Below are 25,001 nucleotides of genomic sequence, written 5' to 3'. Positions count from 1 at the left end.
CACTGCCAATAAATTTATTCTGCTTTATGCACAGAGGAAACTAGCAGATAGTGGCAGAGGTTTACGTCTGCATTGTCTGCTTAGGCAGAGATCTCTTCAACTCAAAGATTGGTTTGGCCACCAGTGATTTAATGGACACATCCTCTGAGATGTGGTATACTATTGCCTTCCTCAGACCTTCAGATTTCTCTGGGATCTAACCGTAAGTCCAGCACACTACCACTGAGCGCCTGAGAGAATTTCATATACTTATTGGCCAATAATTGTGTATGCTAATTGACTTAATATTTTTTTCCATCACTGTGTGTGTGTGTGTGGTTGTCATAGCGCTTTAAGCAAGTAGTTGAAAATTTAATACAAACTGTGGAGTTGCTGCTACTGAGGCCTAGAGAGCATTTTTGTGAGACATTTGATCATCATTGGTTGCTGTGTAACACCGTACCCTCTACCATTCACTGAAAATACTTAATTTCACTTTCTTACTCTGCCACTAAGTGTCTATGCACTGCCTCAACGTTTTCACTTCAATTGCAAGTCACCTCCAAGAATTCTTACAGCAATATCCATTATTTGCATTGCCAATATTATCCTTATCCTAACTTTAAGAAAAATAATTCTGAATTTCAGCTGTGGGGGAGTGGTAAAAACAAATACTTTGTTTACCTATTTTCATCTTTTATTTACCCAAAATGTATTTTTTTTAGTGCCACTGCAGCAGACTATTCAAAATCAAGCATAATTAAGGAGAAAATCTGAGATTAACATTTATACAATGTAGATTCCCATGTTCAGCTCAATCAATGTCTGTTTCTCTGCTGACTGAACTAGGCTGCTTCATACAAACAGCCCTAAGGGTACTGAAGGTAAGCTACTGTGGCGATAGCTACACAAATTATTATACAACCTCATATATTCACGTAAATCCATTAGTTTGAAAATTGTATTGAAATAGTACTTAATGTTATCAGAAAGCAATGGAAATACTGACCAATGTATTTCTAAGATATTTAGTTTTAGAGAGGTTCTACATATCTTCTGATACTTCAGAACACTTCTGCTATTGTTAAAATGTATATACGAATTTTATTTTTTTTATTTATACAGATTTTCAGAAGGGCCATTTGTGGCATGCACATATTGTGGCTTGCAAGCTCCAATGAGAACTGTGAAGGAAATTGACTGCCTTTTTCAATGGAACTGTTCTGTATTTTTTTTATTTAAGGAAACAATAGAAAAAACAAATTTCGATAGGGGGGGGGGGGGGGGGGAAGATATTAAAAATTGGAACAGTTTCAGGAAAAGAGAAAATTCACAAGTGTTCATATCAGGTAAAAAAACAGGGGGGTGGGGGAAGCTGTGGAATACCAGGAATGCTTTTCGAGGTAAAAAATTTCGTGATGGAGGTGGCTGTGAGACATGGGGTATTTTTATGATGCAGCATCCACTTTTCTGCAATATCTGGTCTCAACATTCACCTTTTCCCTTGTAATACATTTGGCTGAGAGTTTGTTCTTATTGTTAAACAGAGGTCTGATTTCACAACAGCACTACACATTCAATATTTTCATTGGTTTTTGACGGTGAAGGTTTCCTGAGTGAGGTTCATCTTCAACGTGTTGTCGGGCTTCCAAAAACATAATCTGTGCTGGCAAAAAACTTGTGCTCTTGATAAGGAATATTCCCCATAGGCCTGTCTCTACTTTTCAAAAGTAGCACTCAACTATTCCCCAAGCGAACACAAAACTTTATGCCATAACATTGCTCTAAATTCCACTGTTCCATTTTCACACACACACACACACACACACACACACACACAAAAAAAAAACAACCACATGATTCCCACATGAAGGTGAAACTCTGAACATCAGGAAGGGACAAATAGATTGGTCTACCCAAGTAGAACACAGCATTGCCAAATCACTCGCAGTTTTGTTAGTCTCATTACTTTTCTCACACACCTTGGAAACCAACAGTAAACAAAGAGAGAAGACGAATAAATACAGTATCTGTTTCTCTTGAAAAAATTCATCTATGGATTAAATAAGTTCAATCAAGTAAATATTTATTTTATTCTTAGACAGAGGATTGTTACTGTTCAGACTTAATGCCACATGGTAGAGAATTATGGGTGTTAATTCTACTGTACTGTATACTTTTTTTTATACCAGAAATAAACTGTTTAAGGCATGAAAACATCAGCATTCCTTTTTGTGTTATGATGGTGATTGATGAGACAAAACTGTTTTACAAAGAGAAGAATCTTGCATCATCATTCAAGCACATCAACACATAAGCATGTAACACAATGATACAATATTAGTACACAGAGTTACCAGGATTTTACAAAGATGGCTCCAAGAAGTGAAACTGTCCAGATGGCTGAATGCAGCCAAGGTATTTTTTTTTTTTTTTATCTCAACTGTATGATGTTCCCAGGTGTGGCTATTACCTAGATAGATAGCTAAGAAAACAGAGCAACATACATATTGCTCTTTTTGGCGTCTCTGAACCAGGAAATCTGACAATTTGTTAAAATATCACCGTGTATGTGAGGATTTGCACACCATCACTGTATAATTACAGTAAAACCCTGAATTATTGAACCTTCTTTTAAGGAAATCCCGCTTTTTATGAGTATTTCCAACAGTCTTGGCAAAATTCCCATAAGGATAACATTATTTCTCCCAGCTTTTAACAAACCCCACACTTTAAGAAAAAGTCTGCTTTTAAGGAATAGATGCGAAACATTTTGCACATTGAAATCCAGTTTCTACGTAATTTCTATCATGTCAAATGGTTACCAATTTCTTTCAATTTCATTTCACACGGGTTGTATCTACTGTTGTGTGACACAGTAAATAGTGACGTGATGTCACAGTCATTATAAATATGAAGCATAAAAAGTGTAGTTGTTAGTTTATTGAATTGTCGAAGTTATGAACTTTACTTTTGTGGAGTTACGGTCTGCATTCAGAGAAAGAAGCCGATCATCTGCAACGTCAATGACAATCTTAACATAAATATTTCACACATGGCGATGAAATACGATTACATGCCGTCTACATGTGTAGCATGTTCAAAAATAAGGAAGTGTTCCTAAATGTCAAAACTAACTATTACTATTGATCCAGAAAGCAGGAATATTCGTACGTCTAAATTTAATGATTGGAAAATATTCTTCTGATGTAGTTTCAAGGATTGAGAACAGGAAGTATTCCTATATGTGGAAACATACTACAAGAGAGAGTTCGTGAAATTGTTTTCGATATCGATACTGAAAATTTCAGTGGATCAACGGCTGGTTAAAAGTTTTTTTTTTAAAAACACCATACTCTGTCGTTCCGAAGTGTAAGTGGAGAAAGTGAGGCTCTGGTCATAAAAAGCATGAACTATTGGAAGATCATTACATTGCTAAGTGTTCTGATACATTTCCAATGCTGATGAAGCTAGTGACTTTTCTAGTTTACATACTACAAAATCATATTCCATTTAATGAGAAAATGCCACAAAGTTAAAAAATAAAATTAAAGAAAGGCTGCCTATTCTATTAATATCCAGGTGTTTCCAAAACAAAAACATTATGTTTTAGTTCAGAGTACAACAGCAAACCCTGGAAACAACAGAAATCCTTATGAATTTCTCAAGCATTCAGATACCAAGATGGGTGCAACAACAAGGAATTGGACTTATGCTCTGTACATTACAGGGTGACAATTTCTGAGAACTGTGAATGTTGTGTTCCTTCCTCTGAACTGCACAAGTCATCTGCAGCCTCTGGACCCCAGCATAATACAATTATAAGGACAAATACAGTGTAGCATATGCACAGAAATCAATTTTATTCTTTGAGAGGAAGGAAGTGATGAGACTCCGCCATGTGCAGGGTACGAATGTGTCTGCTGCTGCCTAAAATTCTGTAACACAACATACAATGTTAAACTGTTTCACAAAGGCTGGCTGCAGTATATAAGTTGCAGCTGAAGACAACATTGTTCCAGAAGAAGGATGGAGGAGCAAAACTGACATTTGTGAAAATGTGAGATTCCAGCACATTTTTGTGATGACAATGCTCTAAATTTCCATGCCAGAGATTTATGCAAGTTATATGCTTATGAAGGTACAAAGATAGGAGCTGGCAGTGACAGTGAAAAAGAAGAAGAAAAAAAATGACTGCATTGCATCAAGTTTCACTGCTCTTATGAAATCAGTTGATACGGTCATGAATTTATTTCTCTCATAATGTAGATGAATAATTCTTACTTATATTAACAAGCTGAAGCGATGACTCTCCACAGTATGCTAGAAGAACAAAACAAACATTACTTCTTTATTTAGAGAGGGAGGGAGGGGGTCAGGAGGGGGGGGGGGGGGGGGGGGGGGAAGAAAAAAAAGAATGTGTTCAGTGAAGAGTTTATTAATTTTCATCTACTGTGCTTAAATTTGTAGTGCATTATATTGGTAATTTTGTAATTAAATAGCAATTTAATCACCTAAACATGCTTGAATTGGAATTTTGGGTCACTCCATGTACCCTGGCAAAACCCTGATCTAAGGAAAAAATATTTGGGTCCTCAGATTTGTTAAAAAGAGGTTTTACTGTATGTATAAACACCGAGTAAAAACATTCCTGAAAAGATGTTAGGATCAAACAGAACACTGCTCTTTAGAGCTTAATGACATCTCAACAATCTAATACTTCCTTGTGCTACTAAAGGGGGTTAAAGTATAACAGCCACAACTCTTAATTTTGTACTGGATGGAATTACAATCATCTACGTCACCAATATAATTTTCACGAAATCTAATATTTTATGGTGTTCATATCATCAGATCTGTGGTGCAAACAATACAAGAAAAGAAAAAAAAAAAAAAATTAAAAAATCCAACAATGTCGTGAATCTAATAACACGCACTTGTTCAAAATCATACAGAGTCTTAGGTCACCTATTACTACATCCTGGCAGACCATCGAGCCCAAACTGACAAGCTGTACAACATGGCACAATGTACACAATTTTGGTGGCCGGTGGCATTTATTACCGTATGCTTACAATGATATGCTGAACTGTTATTGACAAAGCTTACTGAAACTTTACTTATTTAACTGACATCATATAGATTTTCTTTTTATAAAAGAATATGAACTTTATATTAAAAACAAAGTTTCCATGACTTACCAAACGGGAAAGCGCTGGTAGATAGGCACAATAAAAACACACAAACACAAAATTTCAAGCTTTCGCAACCCACGTTTGCTTCGTCAGGAAAGAGGGAAGGAGAGGGAAACCCACATCCTTTCATCTTTCCCTCTCCTTCCCTCTTTCCTGACGAAGCAAACGTGGGTTGCGAAAGCTTGAAATTTTGTGTGTGTTTGTGTGTTTTTATTGCATCTATCTACCTACACTTTCCCGTTTGATAAGTCATGGAATCTTTGTTTTTAATATATTTTTGCCATGTGGAATGTTTCTTTCTATTTTATTTATATCAAGAATATGAACTTTTATTAACAATAAAATTACAAACAGTTCCATGTACACAGATTGTGAAAGACACCAGTATTGTAAGAGTCAACTAAAAAAGTATAGGAAGAGGGGAAGGCATTTTTATTACAATGAAAGTAACCATAAAAATTATGGCTAATAATATATTCATTTCATAGCATCATAGTCATCAGTCATTCCATTAAGACAAAATATTAATCACCAGTTTTTTAGATCAGTTGCTAATACAGCACTCCATCCGTACTATGAATAGCATGCAATGATCACAAATAATAACAACTTTGTTTACAGCAATACTACATGACAAACTTTAACAACCTATTAAATGCAATAGTTCATGCCATTCTAATTACAATACAATTAGAGGAACTGTAAACTATGGCACCATAACAATAAAACCTTAGTAATAAAAATTGTAAAAATGTACAAGGAAGGGACAAATAAGAAAACTATAAAAACATGGTGTGAAATTTCTTTGTTAATGACACCAGTGGGATGCTATCTCTGATCTCAATGAAACAACCAAACCGACCAATATGAAAGACAACTGCACGTAGCACCACACTAACAAAATGTGTAATGTTCAAAGCGTATTCAGGGAGACAACACCTGCATACATACTCCACCTACCATATGGTGCCTGGTGGAGTGTACCTCATACTGCTACTAGTAACTTTCTTGTTCCACTCACAAATGGAGGGGGGGGGGGGAATCACTTTTCCATACACCTCCATACATGCCCTAATTTCGGGGAGGGGGGGGGGGGGCAGTATATTCTATTGGTCAACAGTTGCAAATGCCATTTCTCTGAATTTTCTGACTAGTATTTCATGAAAAGAATGTCTTCTTCCCTCCAGAGATTCCTACGAGTTTATGAAGCCGCTCCAGAACACTCGTGTTTATCAAGCCCATCGGTAACAAATCTAGCAGCATGCCTCTGAAATTGAATGGCACCTTCATTTAATCTGACCTGGAAGGAATCCCAAACAGTCTAGCAGTACTCAAAAATAGGTCACACTAGTGTTACATACGCAATGTCCTTTATAGGTGAGCTAAGCTTTTCTAAAATTCTCTCAATAAGGTGAAGCTGGCCGTTCGCCTTCCCTACTGCCATCCCTATGTGCTCATTCCACTTATTGCTTTCCAACATTACACACAGATATCTAATTGACAGTCATTGTGTCAACCAGTGCACCACCACTACTGTATTCATACATTACTTGATTTTTCTACTCATCTACATTAACTTACATTTTTCTACTTTTAGAGCATGCTGCCATCCATCACGCCATACAGAAATGCTGTCAAAGTCATATTACATCCCTCTATAGTCACTCAATGACAACGCTTTCCTGTATACTATATATAGCGTCACCAGCAATTTACTGCTCAGCCTATCCCTCAGATCATTTATGTATAAAGATAACAAGAACAGTCCTACCCTATTTCCCAGGGGTACTTTTGTCTCCAGGGGAACACTAGGTTCTATTGCTCATGAAGTCTTTGACCCCCTCAAATATCTGGCAATCTATTCCATATGCTAAGATCTTCATTAACATTCTGCAGTGGAGCATCACGTCAAATGCTTTCCAGATATCTAGGAATATTTAACCGACCTGTTGCCCTCCACCCATGTTTCACAGGATATTGTACAACAAAAGGGCACACCATGTTTCGCACAAGTGATGTTTTCTAAAACAGTGTTTATTTGTGGACAAAAGCTTTTCTATCTGAAGGAAATCTCTTATATTCACACTTAAAATATGTTCAACAATTCTACAACAAACCAATGTTAAGTATATTGGTCTGTAATTTTACAGGTCCAAACTTTTACTCTTCTAATATTTGGGAGTCATCTGAAATTTTTTCCAGTCGCTTGGGACTTTGCACTGGGCGAGAGATTTCATGTAAATGCAAGCCAAGTAAGTGGCCAAAGCTATACAGAACTCTCTGTAGATCATTGGAATTCCATACGAACCTGGCGACTTATTTGTTTTCAACTTTTTTAGTTGCTTCTGTGTCAGAGATGCACACTATGACCTCCATGTAGGAGAATGAGAAACAGTCAAACAACAGTACGTCATACAATCCTACATAGTGAATGATTTCTTAACCGTGAAATATAGAACGTCATCTTCTATTTTGCTGCCTTTTATTGCCATAACAGGCCAATTGATGAGCGACTGGACAGACGCCTCCGATCTACTTAGTGATTTTATGCAGGACCACAATTTTCTTAGTTTCTTGGCAAGATCTTTCTCTACGATGTGTTGGTGGAAGCAGTCATATGCTTTGCACATCAAACTCTTCACACAAGCACGAGTTTCTACTGACTTTGGCCTGTTGACATTACAGAGTTTCTTTTAACCAGGAGTGCAAGAGTCGCTGATTTCCTCAGCATTTTATGAATTTTGTTATCAAACCATGGTGGGTCTTTTCTGTCCTTAATCCACTTACTCAGCACATACTTCTCCATAGTGCAATTTACAATCATCTTAAACTTTGTCTATAATTCCTCCAGGTCCGTAACATTGGAACTAAATTATGTTCCTTCACTGTCCAAGTAAGGTGGCTGAAATTGGATGGCCCATAAAAAATGTTCCACAATTACCTTAAACTTCCCTATGTTAGTTACTCGCGTCCAGATAATTTCTTAGACTATCTTTTCGACCTCCGTGAACAATGTTTTTGTCAGCTGTGAAGAACACTCCCCTTCTAAAGATACCTAGTCTTTCTTTTAGATATATTTTCCATGACTAGTTAAATATTTCAGTACTAGTTTCGGTTTCACCCAGCTCTCCATTCAGAGAATAATTTGAGCACAACACCTTTCCAGGAGTGTAGTAAATTCGGGAACTTTGTTACAAATGCTTTGGCCGTCTACTGTTAAAATTCTGTCAGTCAAAGTGTCTTGTTTTGTATTTGATCTGATTTTGCTCGCTGCATACTGGATGGTGAGCATTCACCAAGAGGACGTCTAACACCTACTTTAAAAAAACCTCCAAGTTCACAAGTATTCTGCTACCCAAGTAGCTGATTCCTTTGTGTAGTGCATCATACAACTCTCCATCTCATAATGTACGTACAGAAATCTGCAGCCAAAACTAACAAAACAGATCCACCAGACTCCAAAACGAAGGAGCCTGATCGATTTCAAGTACATTACAGCAAACTGTGAGCTCTGTTTGCATCCCAAGAGCAAAGACAGCAGCCTTCACCAGTTACACCAGCCACCCACACAAACTATTGACGGTCTCAGAATGCAAGTGATGGGTGTCACTGGTGCCAACACAAGCTACAATCTGCAGATGACTGAACCCTCAATAACACAGGCAGAGCCTCCTCCACATCTGAGATGATGCCCTCCTGGAAGACATACTGATCACACATTAGACTTCTTTCCAGGCTTCAATACTACTTCCCTAATGGACTCCATAACACGAGTGACAATGGAGCTCCTGATAAATGGAAAAACCCACCCCTCACATGTTTGCTCAGACCCTTCTGAAGGGACAGTCACTTGTCTACTCACAAGTTAAGTGGGCAAGGCCAGATGGGCAGCTTCCACTTTGACACTGAATGATACAAATGGATTACAACCCGCCACTCACTCTGTGGATCTCCTGTGATGAGTGCCCTGCAAATCGCCTTGGTAGCAGATCCTATGGGGCGGAGGGGGTGGGGTGTGGGGGTGGGGGGACTAGCAACACATTAGGTGCCTCATGACAAGCCAGATCCTCTGTCACCTCTACAATTCAAAGGTAGCAGCCTGCAGATTCCGACTGCAGCCAACAGCATCTTCAGCTGTTCACGAACTGCAGCCAGCTCTTCTTGTGTTTGCACACTGCAGGTACACACACACACACTGTACATCCTTCTATTACGAATATATGAATTAGGCTATAAAAGCACACAAAAAAGGCTCACTGAGTAATGTGTTTCTTTCCCAATGTATAACAAAATCTGAAACAGTGTCATGCAAAAAGTGTTTAAAAAACACATATAGCTTATAACTTAAAAAAACATAAATAAGGGGAAAAAATGTGTCACTGGTGACAAGTTCTTCCACAGGGAATCAAAAATTACAAAATGTAACAATATTGTTACATTCAATTCTGGATTTTCCATTGTCGAAAAATCACAAAATGATATTATAGACACTAATAGGATGCCGTGCTTGAGCTCAACTGCCCAAAACACGGCGACCTACGTGACAACACTACAGATAAACACACAGCACAAAGTGCTAATGAAAAATATAATGTTCAAACAGTGTTCAAAGAAACACTAAAATGCAAAGGCAAAGAGCAAAATACAATTTGAAACATAACACGAAAAAAGTTTAAAATACAGGTACTGATTGCAACATTTTATGTTTAATGGAAAGTTAACTGTAATGAACCCACACTTTGTAATACTGAAACAACTGGAAAAAATCCCATGGCATCATTAACATTGTGAACTGTCCGTCGACCCATTTGAATGAATCACCAAGTCTACCTGAAACTTTGAGTCACTGAAAAGTGCATATCATATCAGAGAATACCTCATATGATTATTAGGCACAGCTTACACTGTGCTAGTCACAAGTGGAGAGTGGACAAACAACAATTTTTATCCATCTGTGTGTGTCTTAACTCGTTTTACAGTTTCCACACACCATACAGAAAACAATCTGTAAAGACTCAATGACTTGGTATTAGCAACATCTGATGATTATAGTACTAATTAACGTTTACCATATTTTGGATGACGAGCTGCGTGGCAACTTCTGGTGTCAGACGCTCTAGGATATATTTCTCTGCAGCATCTATGACTTCTTCTGACAAAATAATTGGAGCAGGCACCGTAGAGACAGGTTCCACTGTGGGTTCCGAGTTCACAACCTGTAACATGAATAAATCCTAAAGGTTTTACCCTTGCACAGGTCATTTCATTTGCTCATTTTTGTTTCACATTTCCTTATGCTTATGTATGACTGACTAAAGACAGCATGCTGGTTATCTTCACTGATCACATAAGTAGACCCTAAACATTCTTTACAATAATACTGTGTGATATTACTGAAGTTACATATAACATAGTCAGCAAGGTGTAGCAAGAGCAGAGAGCTGTGTATAAGGGGGAGAAAACAGCAGCACTTGGGAGACTGCAAGTGAGGAGGAGGCTGTGTGCTGCTGTGGAAGAAATTAGGTCACTGAACAGCACACAACCATAATGTCAGAGGAAGGCCACTCATGGAGTGATACTGCTGTCGACAGCTGTCTTCAGTGGCTTATGAGGGATCACTGCTGCTTACATTATTACTCTCACTGTCAGTAGCATAGTTGGCTGACAATGAATTGTTCCGTCATTCTGTCAACAGTTATTTCATTTCGAACCCAAGGTCTCCACTAATGAGAAGTTCACTTGACTTTATAATAAGATACCGTTTCTTCACATTTCAAGTACCCTATCTAATTCCAATGTAACAGCCTACTTTCTTAAATACAGTTTCACTGCAGTGCAAATTAAAGAGTCGACTTAAATAAGATTTATTTAAGGAGGTAACAAAAAAAAAAAAAAAAAAAAAAAAAAAAAAAAAAAAAAAAAAAAAAAAAGGGGGGGGGGGGGGCGGCAAGTAATGGATTAACTTTTAACGTTCTATAAGCATAACCACAATATTCTGTCCTAGGCTTTAAATATTAACAATACATTTGCCACAAACCCATTACCTCCCATTCCCCTCCAGAAATCAGTGTTACATACCACTCCAGTAATAAGCAGAAGTTTATAACGAGCACATAAGTCTCATTATCATTCATGTTACCGAAATTTTCAATCGCTGGGAAATATTACAACCAACTTCTTGAATGTATTCTCTCATTAAAATTTTCCACTTTTTTTTGACATTTTTCTCCATCTATCTTAGGTCATTGCTAATCTCTCATGGAATCCTTGCCTGCAAAGTTATTTGCGCATACTAAAAGGAAAGGCCTCAGTTGAGCGACTTTCAAGCGAGGAAAGTTTCATGTTTTAAAACACTACTTTACAACATACAGACATGAATTATTTGTTGAAGAATGAAGAAATTGGCAGAGGCTGGTACCTGAGAAAATCCATTTTGGTCCTGGAGAAATGCAGGACAATGCAAGGCAATACTGACTGCACGATTTAGAAAACCTATGTCTGCAGCATTTGTAGACAAAGTTTTTGACAATGTTGACTACAAAAAACACACACACACACACACACACACACACACACACACACACACACACACACACACACACAATATAGATGGGTAGATTGATTAATTATGATGGAAGTACTGGATCATACTGGGGAAAAATGAAATATATGGCACAAGTGGATTAAAAGAAGGGAGCGTTTGGTATGACATTTTGAATCTTCATGGAATCTTCAATTCATTAATGGAAGGAAGAGTGAAGGGTTTAAATTTTAGAGGGAGACCAATGCGTGACCACCGTAAGTAGGTTGACACGGATGTAGGTAACAGTAGCTACGGTAGAGATGATAAGGCTTGCACAGGATACACTAGCATGAAGATCTAATCAGTCTTAGGACTGAAAACAACAACAAGTATTTATATTGTCTCCAAAATTTCTAGCTGCCAACCCTATCCACCAGAAACAGTGTGACTTTGTGGAAAACACAAAATGTTTCATTTTCACCAAGTGGCCATGCACAAAGTTCATCATAAAACTGTCCACTCTTCAGGTATGCAATGCAGCAATTCTTTTACTTCGCTCTACTTTGTAGATTTTAACGAGACTCATGCTGTTGGGTATGCTAAACGCTCATGGTTACAATGGGTAAAGGTCATCCCTGTAGAGCCACTTCACTTCATAATTATGTATTTCTGTAAAAATGCTCATACTTTCTTGAAAAGAAACTTCTTGATTTTACTGCAGTTCACAACAATCAGATATCTGACGTACACAGCCAACTCAGTCACGTTTCCTTATGGACTGTTTTGCAATACCAAAGTTTCTGTCCCAAGGAAACTAAGAATGACACCTAATTACAATGCCCTCTTAATTCATAGTCCTTCACCCTTGAATATTTTAGATAGTATACACCACTGCATAATGTTGCATGTCAAATTTCAGTAAGTGTTCGAGCCTGCCCAGATAGGACTCTCTGTTACAATGTGTGAATGTAGATGGTTAACCATAATTCTTAAATGTGCTGTGGAACACAGCTCATAATGAATATGATATTTTTTATGCACTGCCCCATTTCAAAATACAAATAATCACGGTTTATAAAAAAATTGTTACTTAGACACCCCTTGCATCACCTGTGCTGCATGCACTGGGAACAAGTTTACTGGCTAGATAACCTAGTTCGCTATAATTCTTTTGTACTACTTTAAATTCACATTTCCTGTGTGAAATAATACTTGTTTACAGAAAGACTTTCGGCTCTCCACCAAATTACCAGCATTATTGGTCCCACTCTCAAGATAAAGCCTATTTTAACACACGATAATGAAGGTAATATTTACTTTTAGCATTTTAACAACAGACCTCACTCTTCCTATTATTCAGACACTATATCATGGCAGTTTCAGGTGTTGGTGTTTTGGTCTATAGTTGCTGAAGTTACTGGTGGAGCTCTGGCCTATTCCACCACTTTTACAGCACTGCCAACCATTACCGAATGCTCATGTATTGTCCACTTTGTGTTGTGCATTGCTTGTTGCTCATCTCGCCCAAAAGCTCTCATCCAGAAGAATCGCCTCGTAGTCCAAGAAAGAAAAGATCAGTTTTAGCCCTAATTTGTACCGTACAAGGGTACAGCTGCTTATATTTGACAATTCTTCCAACTAGGCAGCTGTTAAATTATTTTTATTTTTTTCCACTTAGGACGAGACACAGTGATACTCAAGAAGCTGATGACTTCAGTAAATTATAAGGAATAGCATAGCAGAAATCTAAGCACAACAGAAAGTACTTCCTAGCATAGCAAAACTTCTTCCAGTGCTGCATGAGAAGACGAACTGGAGATGGGCCAGAGCCCCATTAAAAACTTTAATCAAGTCAATGGGATGTGTGTGTGTGTGTGTGTGTGTGTGTGTGTGTGTGTGTGTTGACAAAGGACTTAATAGCCAAAAGCTTTATTTGTGACCGTCTTTTTGTTGTGCCTATCTGCGACTCAGCATCTTCACTATATGGTGAGTAGCAACTTTCCTTTTCATAATATTGTTACATTCCATCCTAGATTTTCCATAGTTCAAAATATTTTTTATTTTGACGAGTCATGGGTCAGAGGCTACAAGATGTACTGGGTTTTATGGCACGGAGAAGTGCCTCCAGAAGGAGGCGTGAAATACGTGTGTGTAGCAAAGAAGCAGGATAGACACCGACTGGAAGTGCACCACGGAAATTAAAATAAGGATAGCAATGGCAAAAGAGGCGTTTTATAAGAAAAGGAGAATTTTCTGCAGCGGCCTGGACAGAGAACTCAGAAAGAGACTCATAAAATGTCCTGTATGGAGTGTTGTTCTATATGGCGCTGAAACATGGACTATGAGGAAAAAAGACAGAAAGACTGGAGGCTTTTGAGATCTGGACATGGCAGAGGATGGAAAGAATAAGTTGGATGGACAGAGTAAAAATGAAGAGGTACTGAGAAGAGTGGGAGAGAAAAGTTACTAGATGTAATAAAGAGAAGAAAAAGAAATTAGATTGGGCATATATTAAGAAAGAACGACGGACTGATAGAAACAGTTTTACAAGGTTATGTAGAAGGGAAAATGAAGCAAGGAAGGAAGAGATTACAGATACTGGATGACACGATGGACGGTACAACATACAGCAGCCTTAAGAAGGAAGCAATGGATTGCAGAAAATGGAGAGGCAAAGCACCAGCTAATATAGCAGATAACTGATGATGAGTAAGGGCAGCTTAAGTTCTGGGCAAAAATCTGAGCAGGGAAACTGTCATGGCCAAATGAACTCAGATTTTTGAGAAATGGCTTTCAGAGATGGTGCTCCCAAATATTCTGCCAGATTCTGTTATTGATATGGACAATGTGTATTATCACTGTAGGCAGGTGGACAAAACTCCTTCAATATACTATCCAAGGGTGGCGATAAGAGTTCAGCTGCATAAAAGTAAAGTTAAACATAATGACAACTTGACAAATGCTGAGCTGTGTGCTCTGGTGCAGGCGAATACACCCAGTGAAAAGACGTATGCAGTAGACGAACTGGCTAACCACACTATGGTTTGCCTGCTGCTGAACAATTGTGAACTGAATGCAAATGAACTTGTACGGGCAAAAATTAAACAGAGCACAACAACTCTAGTGGCATGTCTGCAGCCAGTCTCAAAAAACAAAGCCAATCCTTCAATTCATTCACTCCAAACAACTGGGAAGGGTACTGAAGAAAAGTGCAAGAGGTGGAGCACAATTACAGGAGGTGCGATGGCGTAATGGAAATTGGAACTGACAATTAATACATGCTAATTACTCTATTGGGGACTCATCTAATACAGACACAGTGGAACTTGATAGCTTAGTCTGCACATAGCTGATAACCAGTCTTCACCTACTGGCACGGCCGAGAGTGACCGGGAAAGTGACTAAAATAAATCATCAAACATGCAGCATGTAAATTATGTATATAATTAATTACATTGGTTTTCTATCAGAAATTGTGTTTAACTGTAATTTCATATTGTGATGTCACTGCCAGACACCACACTTGCTAGGTGGTAGCCTTTAAATCAGCCGTGGTCCGTTAGTATACGTCGGACCCGCGTGTCGCCACTATCAGTGATTGCAGACAGAGCGCCACCACATGGCAGGTCTAGAGAGACTTCCTAGCACTCGCCCCAGTTGTACAGCTGACTTTGCTAGCGATGGTTCACTGCCTACTTACATTCTCATTTGCCGAGACGATAGTTTAGCATAGCCTTCAGCTACGTCATTTGCTACGACCTAGCAAGGCGCCATTATCAGTTACTATTGATATTGTGAATCATGTACTGTCAAAACCGACGTTCATCAGTAATGGATTAAAGTCAAGTATCAAACTTATTTCGTCCGCTTTCTGAATTCTAATTCCTTGTCATGTTCCAGACCTCACACCAGCCTGCGTGAGCTAAAAAGCGTACCTTTCGGCCTCCTCTAGTAACATGGTGTTGGGTCTCCTGCCAACCACAACACACATAATTTCTGATAACTGTTACACAATTTGTAGAAATAAATCTGCTTTCGCTGAAGCACAAAATGTGGGTATAGGTTTGCTGCCCTGCAACAGGGATTCGTGACATCCTCCCCACACCTCTCTTCTCCCCTCTAACAGCTGTTGAGTCCTCAATTATTTATACTTGCAGCCAACTGCCATGATGTAGTGTCGAAGTAACACTAAATTCTAATAGATTATTTTCAAAAACTTTTTTGAGACAATATATTTACTTTGTAGCAGTCATTACAATAACGAGCTCCCAAAACAAATGGTTACAACATTATTGTGGCGAGTGATGCACAATATTGATACTGCACCTTCTGTCTAATATTTCCCAGCAATAATGCAAGACTGATTCCATTCATCATGGTTGTATAAAATATAAGTAATATATGTGCTAATTCACTTATTCCCTCATGACGCCTGCAACGAAATTAAACCACTGACAAAATTATTTAATTGGATGGATAAAAATCTACTCACCAAGCAGTGGCAAGCTTTCAGAGCCAGTGACTCCCAGGCAGAAGGAGCCACACTGGCTCTGAAAGCTTGCCAGTTACAACCATCTTTTACATGTGTATGTTCTGCCGCTGCTTGAACAATCGATTATAATAGATCAACATATGGAAGAGTGAGAGAGGAGGGGGACGGGTGGGAGGGAGAGAGAGAGAGAGAGAGAGAGAGAGAGAGAGAGAGAGAGAGAGAGAGAGAGAGAGAATCTCATTGAACACTGGTCATTCAATAAGTAATGCCCCACATTTTTTCTCTCAGAACATACTTATTGTTAGGAGTCAGAATTTGCTGACAATATATATCGACACATCTTGTCCATGTCCTGTTTTTCTATGGAGTCTCTATCGTGTTCTATGGCTGTACACCAATGTTGTGGAAGAGCATGTATTCCCTGCTGGTAAAAGCTTCTGTCCTGTTTTCACTACATGACCGATACTCTTGTCATCTTCAAAGTGTGTCCCCCCATACAGAATCTTTAAGCGGTACAAAGAGATAGACGTCCGCAGGTGCCAGGTCTGGACTGTAAGGTGGATGAGACAATGATATCCAAACCAAATTGGCAATGTGTTCCCGGGTTCTCTGACTTGTGTGGGGATGTGCATTACTGTGTTGGAGCAAGATTTTGCTTTATTCTTGTCCGATCGAACATGTCAGAAAGAGTTCTTCAGTTTATTCAGAGTCATCACATATGCCTCTGAATTGATGGCTCACCTTCTTGGCATCACATCCATGAGAATGACGCCATCACAATCCCAGAAGACTGTCACTATGACTTTTCTGGCAGAGGGGGTTATCTAATATTTCTTCTTTTATAGTGAATGAGGATGATGCCACTCCGTGAACTGCCTTTTTGTTTCTGGTGCAAAGTGGTGCACCCAGCTTTCATCCTCTGTAACGAACCGTGACAAAGGCCTCTCCATCGGTCTCAAAACACTCCAACAATTCACATGAAATTGTCTTTCTCTGAATCTTGTGGTCCACTGTGAGCATTAGTGGAACCCATCGTGAGCACCTCTTTGAATATCTGAGAGTCTCAATCATTGCAGATGCACTTCCAATGCTGACCGACAACTGTAGAGCCAATTGCTGAGTTTTGATGCACTGGTCAGTACGAATAATGGAATCCGCGCAATTCTGCATGTCTGGAGCAGTGGTTGTGACATGATGTCCTGAGCAAGGCTGATCATGGAGCATTTCCTGAGGCTGTAACTTTCTTCGCCCAACAGTACTCCCATCAAGTGCTGTATTGCAATACGCTGCAGAGAAACGTTTATGAATGTTCACCATGGTTTCTTTTTCTGGACACAAGAATTCAACAACAGCACGTGCTTGTAACATGAGTTGTATGCAGACACCATTTTGATGCTACACTATGGATCTGCCATCTTCCAGAACGGTGCAGAACTTCGCCGGTGCACAAATCAAACATCAAATGTGAAGCACCAAAATGGACGTTTGCCTATGTGTTTTTTTTATTTTTTTAAAGCCATTAAAAGTCAGGCATTACTTATTGAATGATGCTTGTACATTTGTATTTGTCAAATTCATTCTCAAGTAGTCTTCATCTGTGTGAAGATTTTAATAAGTACCACTAATAGAAGAGAAAAAAGCAATTCTAAAAAGAAGAAAGCATTTCATCAAGAGTTTATTTACTAAGCCCAGGTGCTCATCCACTTCCAATGGCTAACAACGAAACAGGCATTGCACACTATGGTGAGGTGTAATGGAAAAATTGCAAAGTTATTTCAGGTATCAAGGAAAAGCCAATCTGGTCGTGGAGGGGAGGTGGGGAGTAGAAATTGTGGAGGGAGATGACAGGTTAACTACAGTACACAAGTCCAGAAGCTGTACAGAGATGAAGAGGTTCTAGCAGAAAAGTCTGGTGCAGACAGCTGCATCAAACCAGTCTTCCGACGTATACATTATTCTGATCAAGGACATTGTTCCCACAACAACAGAACAGGGAAGGAAAGAAAATACTGTGGGACAAAGCACTCTTTGCCACACACTACTGCAATCAGCAGAATACAGTTATATAGATGTAGATATTGCTAGAAATGTTCATCACGCTCACATCAGACCATCTGTTTTAGGAAGGGGAGGAATCGCTGTACGCTGTATTCGTACCTGCACGGTCTCGTCATCTTCTGAAGCCTCTTCCTCGTATTCGACTTTGAGGCGAGATTTCTTGCTGGACGGTGGGGTCAAATCTGGGGCCATCTGTGCCACTCTTTTCTGTCGGCGCCGCAGTTCCTCTGGGTGGGGGAATGCCCGCATCACCTACAATAAAATTACATATTTCAAGTATGTTCACTGGGCAGACACTTGGCACACGCACGCGCACAACTCACATACATATATAAACACACACAATGACATACGTTTTTTCTTATTTTGGCCCTCATCTGTCTTTTCCTTAGTCCCAACAGCATCAAGTTCCTTGTAGAAATTAACTAGTTTTCCAGATTTCTGACCATAGAATTCAACCATTTCCATAACTTTTATAATTCGACAAATTTACAAGAGAAATGTTTGTTTGATACTTCCAGAAAAATTTAAACTGTCTGGCAGGTGGGGACTCAAACCTGGTACCTTGCCTTTGGTGGGCAATGTTAGCTAACTAGTTACTGAAACTTCAAATTCAATGGCTCCTCAAGAATTCTCACACATATTTCATGTTTTAGCATTAACTCATTTTACTAGTGATTTCTGTCAATACCAATAACAAAGGTAAAGACATATTTATGTCAGAGATGGCAGAAGTACTTTCATATTTCACTGTACTGGGACAAGTTAATGTGAGTATGTGTGGCCCATTACAAGAAAGCATCCAAATACTTACAAGTCTATGTGTCAGTTCTGCAACCATTATTAAACACCAAACAATTACTGAATGTGAAAGTCAGTTGAATTTTACCAACACCCACTACATACACAATCATTCTGGGACATTTGGTCCACGATAAATGATATTCCAAACCATTCGTGTAGCAAGTTCTGTGAAGCAAGTCTAACCTCCTGCATCCTCATGCAGCATATATACTACATCCAAATTTTATTTGGTCTAGTTCAGGAAATGAGCTAGCCTCACTAGGCCTGATTGTAATATATAATTTATGCCATGCACTTGCTGTACTTCACATATTGTTTCGGGAATGTTCCAAGTAGGTGGCAGCATGTATTTGAGAAATGAAGGTAATTTCTGTTTGTGTTTAGTAATTTTGGATTAGGATGTTTTTAGCAGATTCTTTTACATGCTAATATACCCTCCACTATCAAAGAAGTGATTGTTTTATTTCAATACAACAATAGAGTAAGCAAACACCTACTCCACCCCACCCACCCCCTTTCAAAGTAGCATTAGGACTACAGAATAACTTCTACTTCCACATTCTAGTGGCAAGATTTTCATAATATTTCAGTTACTTTCCAACATAAAAAGTATTACATTGAACATGTTCTAAAATTTTGGCATTTCACACCAATTATATAAATTTATTATTTTAATCATATGTTGATGGTGGTTATTATTATTTCTTTCCTTTCTCAGACGTTACGTCTGGTTAAAAACGGAAAGTGGCACGGACCTTGATCAAGCGTGACTACCTTTTAACTGTACGGTACATGTTACAATGCATTTCGGAACTTTCGGATAATTGAACATGTATCAATAATTACAGGTTTCTGTAGTTGTATATACACGTTTGGATGTAGCTGTATTGTGTTGATGTACTGGTGGATATGATGTGGTATAACTCTTGTATAATTGGTATAATGTCAACTTTATCCTGATGCCACATGTCCTTGACTTCCTCAGCCAGTTGGATGTATTTTTCAATTTTTTCTCCTGTTTTCTTCTGTATATTTGTTGTATTGGGTATGGATATTTCAATTAGTTGTGTTAATTTCTTCTTTTTATTGGTGAGTATGATGTCAGGTTTGTTACGTGATGTTTTATCTGTTATAATGGTTCTGTTCCAGTATAATTTGTATTCATCATTCTCCAGTACATTTTGTGGTGCATACTTGTACGTGGGAACATGTTTTATTAGTTTATATTGTATGGCAAGTTGTTGATGAATTATTTTTGCTACATTGTCATGTCTTCTGGGGTATTCTGTATTTGCTAGTATTGTACATCCACTTGTGATGTAATCTACTGTTTCTATTTGTTGTTTGCAAAGTCTGCATTTATCTGTTGTGGTATTGGGATCTTTAATAATATGCTTGCTGTAATATATGGTGTTTATTGTTTGATTCTGTATTGCAATCATGAATCCTTCCGTCTCATTGTATATATTGCCTTTTCTTAGCCATGTGTTGGATGCGTCTTGATCGATGTATGGCTGTGTTAGATGATACGAGTGCTTGCCATATAGGGTTTTCTTTTTCCAATTTACTTTCTTTGTATCTGTTTATGTTATGTGATCTACAGGATTGTAGAAGTGGTTATGAAATTGCAATGGTGTAGCCGATGCTGGAGCCTTAACTTTTGCTCTTGCCAGCTCATGAATGGCACTTACAGAATTGGAAGGAGAGAAATAGTGGCAGACCTGAAGCAGCGAGTTACATTTGCATAGATCCACTGACGAGAACTGTGCTCAGGGAAGCCACCAGTCTAAATTCAACTCGAGGACGAGCACGCAATTTTAACCTATCATTTATTTCACAACACATCCACTATTGGAAAGAGGAATCGTCATACATTTTTTCCATAAGAAATCCTTGCCTGAAGCATTTATGCTGTTGTTACTGTCTCTATTGCCAATTTCAACTCAATGTTCTGAGTGTCATCTCTGTCCGCTTTGTCAGGAGTAAAACTGACAACTGCCATTAGTAAGACTGTCTCCTAAAATAAAAGTGTGGCCTGCTGTCACTACATGATGGCAATCTCCCCCCCTCTATGGCGACATCAGCTACCAACTCCCATTCCTGTGAAAACTTGAGGAAGAAGGCAAGCAAGCACTGGTAGTAGCCAAACAACACGAGGGGTGATAGCCCTGACAAATGAATGATTTTAATTTACAAATGACTAGCCATCGAACTCTTAACCTTTCATACATTGCACTAGAATCATTTCTATGTGGGTGATATGTAGCTTTTGGACAGCAAACATGTTCTCTTAGCAGGACATTTTTCACATAAGACTGATACATTACCTCCTGGTGAGTAGCACCCAGTTCAGTCAGCAAGGCAGTAATGTTGTTGTGGAACTCTACAGAAGACGGCTGTTTCAGTAGATTCAGCAACTGGATTTTCAGGTGCTTGCTCACTGAACTAACTTGCGACTTTGACAATGTCGGTGGAAGGTTTTCTGTAAGGAAATTACAAACAATGAGTTCAGATCCCTTTACTCAAAAACACGATTAAAAAGTATATTTGCCAGTGAACACTTCTGAGACATGTCAAGAATATTGATTTTGTACACATCTATCACTTGGCAAATAGTGTAACATCAATGACATTTCCAGATGCAAACGTCTGGTGTGTTTGCACATGATGCAAACATTGTGATAAATAGTAAATCAAGCAAAGTTTCTGGTCAATCCTTTTTCACTAAACTTTGAAAAAATCAAATCATATGCAGTTCAGATCACTTTACAGGTTTAAGTCAATTATAATAATTATGTAGCTTACGATGCAACTTCTCAAAGGCATTGATGACTTTCCCCATGAAAAGTTGTGGTCGCATCTTTGCTATGAGTGTCAAGGACCCCATGCACGTCATGAGGTTAACACTGCTGATGTGAGGGGATCCGTGGAAGTTCAGGAGCAGCTCGAAGACCATCCTGACAACAGACAGATTCGAGACAGGAGCCATCAGCAAAACTCAATCGTGAAGTACACTGTTCAATATGTAAAAAGGTTAATACCACCCAGGAATTTAAATTCAGCACTTAAGCAGGCACTGCTCCCAGTATAGCCAATAACATACAACCGAAGCACAGATGACGGTCAGCACCAGTCGCAGTTTTTTTTTTCTCTCTATGGCTCGCACATTGGCAATGCATCAAGTTTTGCGTAACCAATGTGACAGACAACAATTTTACGTACACAATGAGAGGTGACAAGAGGCAATTAATTTCTAGCACCAAAATTGCATTATTTTTCTTCTTTGCTGTTATCGTAAATATTTGATTTTTTTTCAAATGTGGCAAGAATTACAAGGTGGTTGTTGGTTGGAACCTAATAGCACAACTTAAATTGCTGCAAGTTAAACGAGCAACAATTGCATTTATAATCTTGGCTGTCATAAATACCCGACTGTTTCTTACGTATTTGTTAAGACTCCAAAGTTGTGGTTTATTGACCTGAGAATGTCACAATATCTCTCGCTTCGAAACACACGTCTGCCGCTCTCATCAGCTGTGAAGTACCAACAGCTGGCGCAACTCTCTTTCATTCTCATAGTACCTCACAGTTCAAAGCGACTGCTGACAACAACGGTGTGCAAAATTAAGTATGTCACTCACCGTGAGCTAAACTTTTATCCCCCCACGACACACACACACACACACACACACACACACACACACACACACACACCACGAAGACAGCATGCAACATATGCCAAATTGAAGCACAACTGCACAGAACAGGGAGGAGTGAAAATAAATTTACTTTCTAAGAAACATCCGAGATGATGCACAACTACAGAATGTTAATGAAAGTATTTGGAATAGGTTCCCAGATACATGAAAATCTGAAACAATGTGAATACAGTTGGAAGAAAAAAAAAAAAAATCTCTCAGCTACAACACTATAATGAGAATTTATTGATGAGATGTTAATCAATGAACAAAAAGTGAGATAACTGTTTCTTTAGGTTTTGAATCAGGTTTTTCTCCTAAAGTACTTAAATCAGTAGCCTGTATGTCTTACACCAATATAGTAACTGGTCTGTCCATTCAGTGCCAACAGAACATGCACTCTTGTCTAAGAAACTATTAATTCATTTAAAAACAAAGATGATGTGACTTACCATACGAAAGCTCTGGCAGGTCGATAGAAACACAGACACATACATACACACAAAATTCAAGCTTTCGCAACAAACTGTTGCCTCATCAGGAAAAAGGGAAGGAGAGGGAAAGACGAAAGGAAGTGGTTTTTAAGGGAGAGGGTAAGGAGTCATTCCAATCCCGGGAGCGGAAAGACTTACCTTAGGGGGAAAAAAGGACGGGTATACACTCGCGCGCGCACACACACACACACATATCCATCCACACATATACAGACACAAGCAGAAATATTTAAATATGTCTGCTTGTGTCTGTATAAGTGTGGATGGATATGTGTGTGTGTGCGCGCGCGCTAGTGTATACCCGTCCTTTTTTCCCCCCCAAGGTAAGTCTTTCCACTCCCGGGATTGGAATGACTCCTTACCCTCTCCCTTAAAACCCACTTCCTTTCGTCTTTCCCTCTCCTTCCCTCTTTCCTGATGAGGCAACAGTTTGTTGCGAAAGCTTGAATTTTGAGCGTATGTATGTGTCTGTGTTTCTATCGGCCTGCCAGCACTTTCGTATGGTAAGTCACATCATCTTTGTTTTTAAATATATTTTTCCCGCGTGGAATGTTTCCCTCTATTACATTAAACTATTAATTCAGACGCTAAAGAACACACTGTTCCCATTTATTTCATTTCTCACTCTTGACACCCCGTGAGGATATGCCCATTCTTAAACTTGTGCTGTGAACTGTGTTCAGGAGAGAGAGTCTTTAGATTTACATATTTTTTGTTTACCTTTGATTCTGTACATTTTACACAGCAAGGTAATTAGATAGGAAGTAATTGTTTTTATTTTGTATAATCGTATCCCATGAAACAAAACAGTTGAATCCCTTCTCTTGTTATCTATAAGCAATCTGAGATCACTACCTGCTATATGACTTATGTTTCATTTTCAAAACTGCACGCACGCACGCACACACGCACACACACACACACACACACACACACACACACACACACACACACACACACAGAACAGAGGGAAATTGAGATTTACTTACAAGGCCTCTTCCTCCAGTTTTCTTCTTCTTGCTATTTTAAGTGTCATTGGTACATCTTCTAGAGAGAAGTCATCTCTACGCACCATGCCATCAGGTTCTGGATATGTCTGCAGGAGGACAACATTCTCCAGGAACTTCACAGCATGCGTACGAATACTGCAGGTTTATCAAAAATAGATTTACACACATATATGCACAAACTATTTTAGTCACTTACTTGTTCCATAGATCATATTCACATTAAACATTATGAGTTGGAATGTGTCAAAGAAACAAATATAATGAATATGTGCAATGCAATGTATTAGGAAGGCATGGCGGGTGTACAGGCCGAGTATGTGATGCACAGGTATCAGAGCCAGTGGTGTGTGGCACTCAATGAAGATGAAGGAGATGTGAAGGTGTGGATCAAAAAGGGATGACAGGACACAAAAAGGGGAAGCTGTTGGGTAGAGGGTGTGAGGACCCAGACCGAGGCCAGCATGATTACAGGAGTAAAGGATGCATTGCAAGGATAACTCTTCACTCCCACCCAGTAGAGCATAAAAGTTGGTGGTGGAGGGAAGGAGCTGAATGGCACACATGAAGTAGCCAAAGAACCTCAGCATATTGTTCTCAGCAGCACATTGTGCCACCTTATCATACTTGGCAACAGAAATCACTAATCTCATCAGCGAACGTGAACCAGACAAGGTGTCTGGCAGTTTTGAAAGGCTAGGAGGATTTCCTCTGAAGGGCCTATAAACAGGATGGCACAGGAAAGTGGCAT

At 38.9% G+C, this 25,001-nt stretch overlaps 1 protein-coding gene across 1 annotated transcript in view; it reads right to left on the bottom strand.

Moving 5' to 3' along the window:
• Positions 1 to 25,001, bottom strand: part of LOC124550920 (symplekin) — a 119,464-nt gene that overhangs the window by 71,422 nt on the left and 23,041 nt on the right. The window contains exons 4-8 of the mRNA XM_047125717.1: positions 24,233 to 24,388; positions 21,857 to 22,008; positions 21,379 to 21,533; positions 18,347 to 18,499; positions 10,244 to 10,390 (exon numbers count right to left, since the gene is read on the bottom strand). Coding sequence (XP_046981673.1) covers positions 10,244 to 10,390; positions 18,347 to 18,499; positions 21,379 to 21,533; positions 21,857 to 22,008; positions 24,233 to 24,388 — 763 coding nt within the window. The remainder of the gene's footprint in view (positions 1 to 10,243; positions 10,391 to 18,346; positions 18,500 to 21,378; positions 21,534 to 21,856; positions 22,009 to 24,232; positions 24,389 to 25,001) is intronic.

This window comes from Schistocerca americana, chromosome 9 (genome assembly GCF_021461395.2).
Source record: "Schistocerca americana isolate TAMUIC-IGC-003095 chromosome 9, iqSchAmer2.1, whole genome shotgun sequence".
Lineage (NCBI taxonomy): Eukaryota > Metazoa > Arthropoda > Insecta > Orthoptera > Acrididae > Schistocerca > Schistocerca americana.
This window is presented reverse-complemented; position numbering and strand designations above follow the sequence as displayed.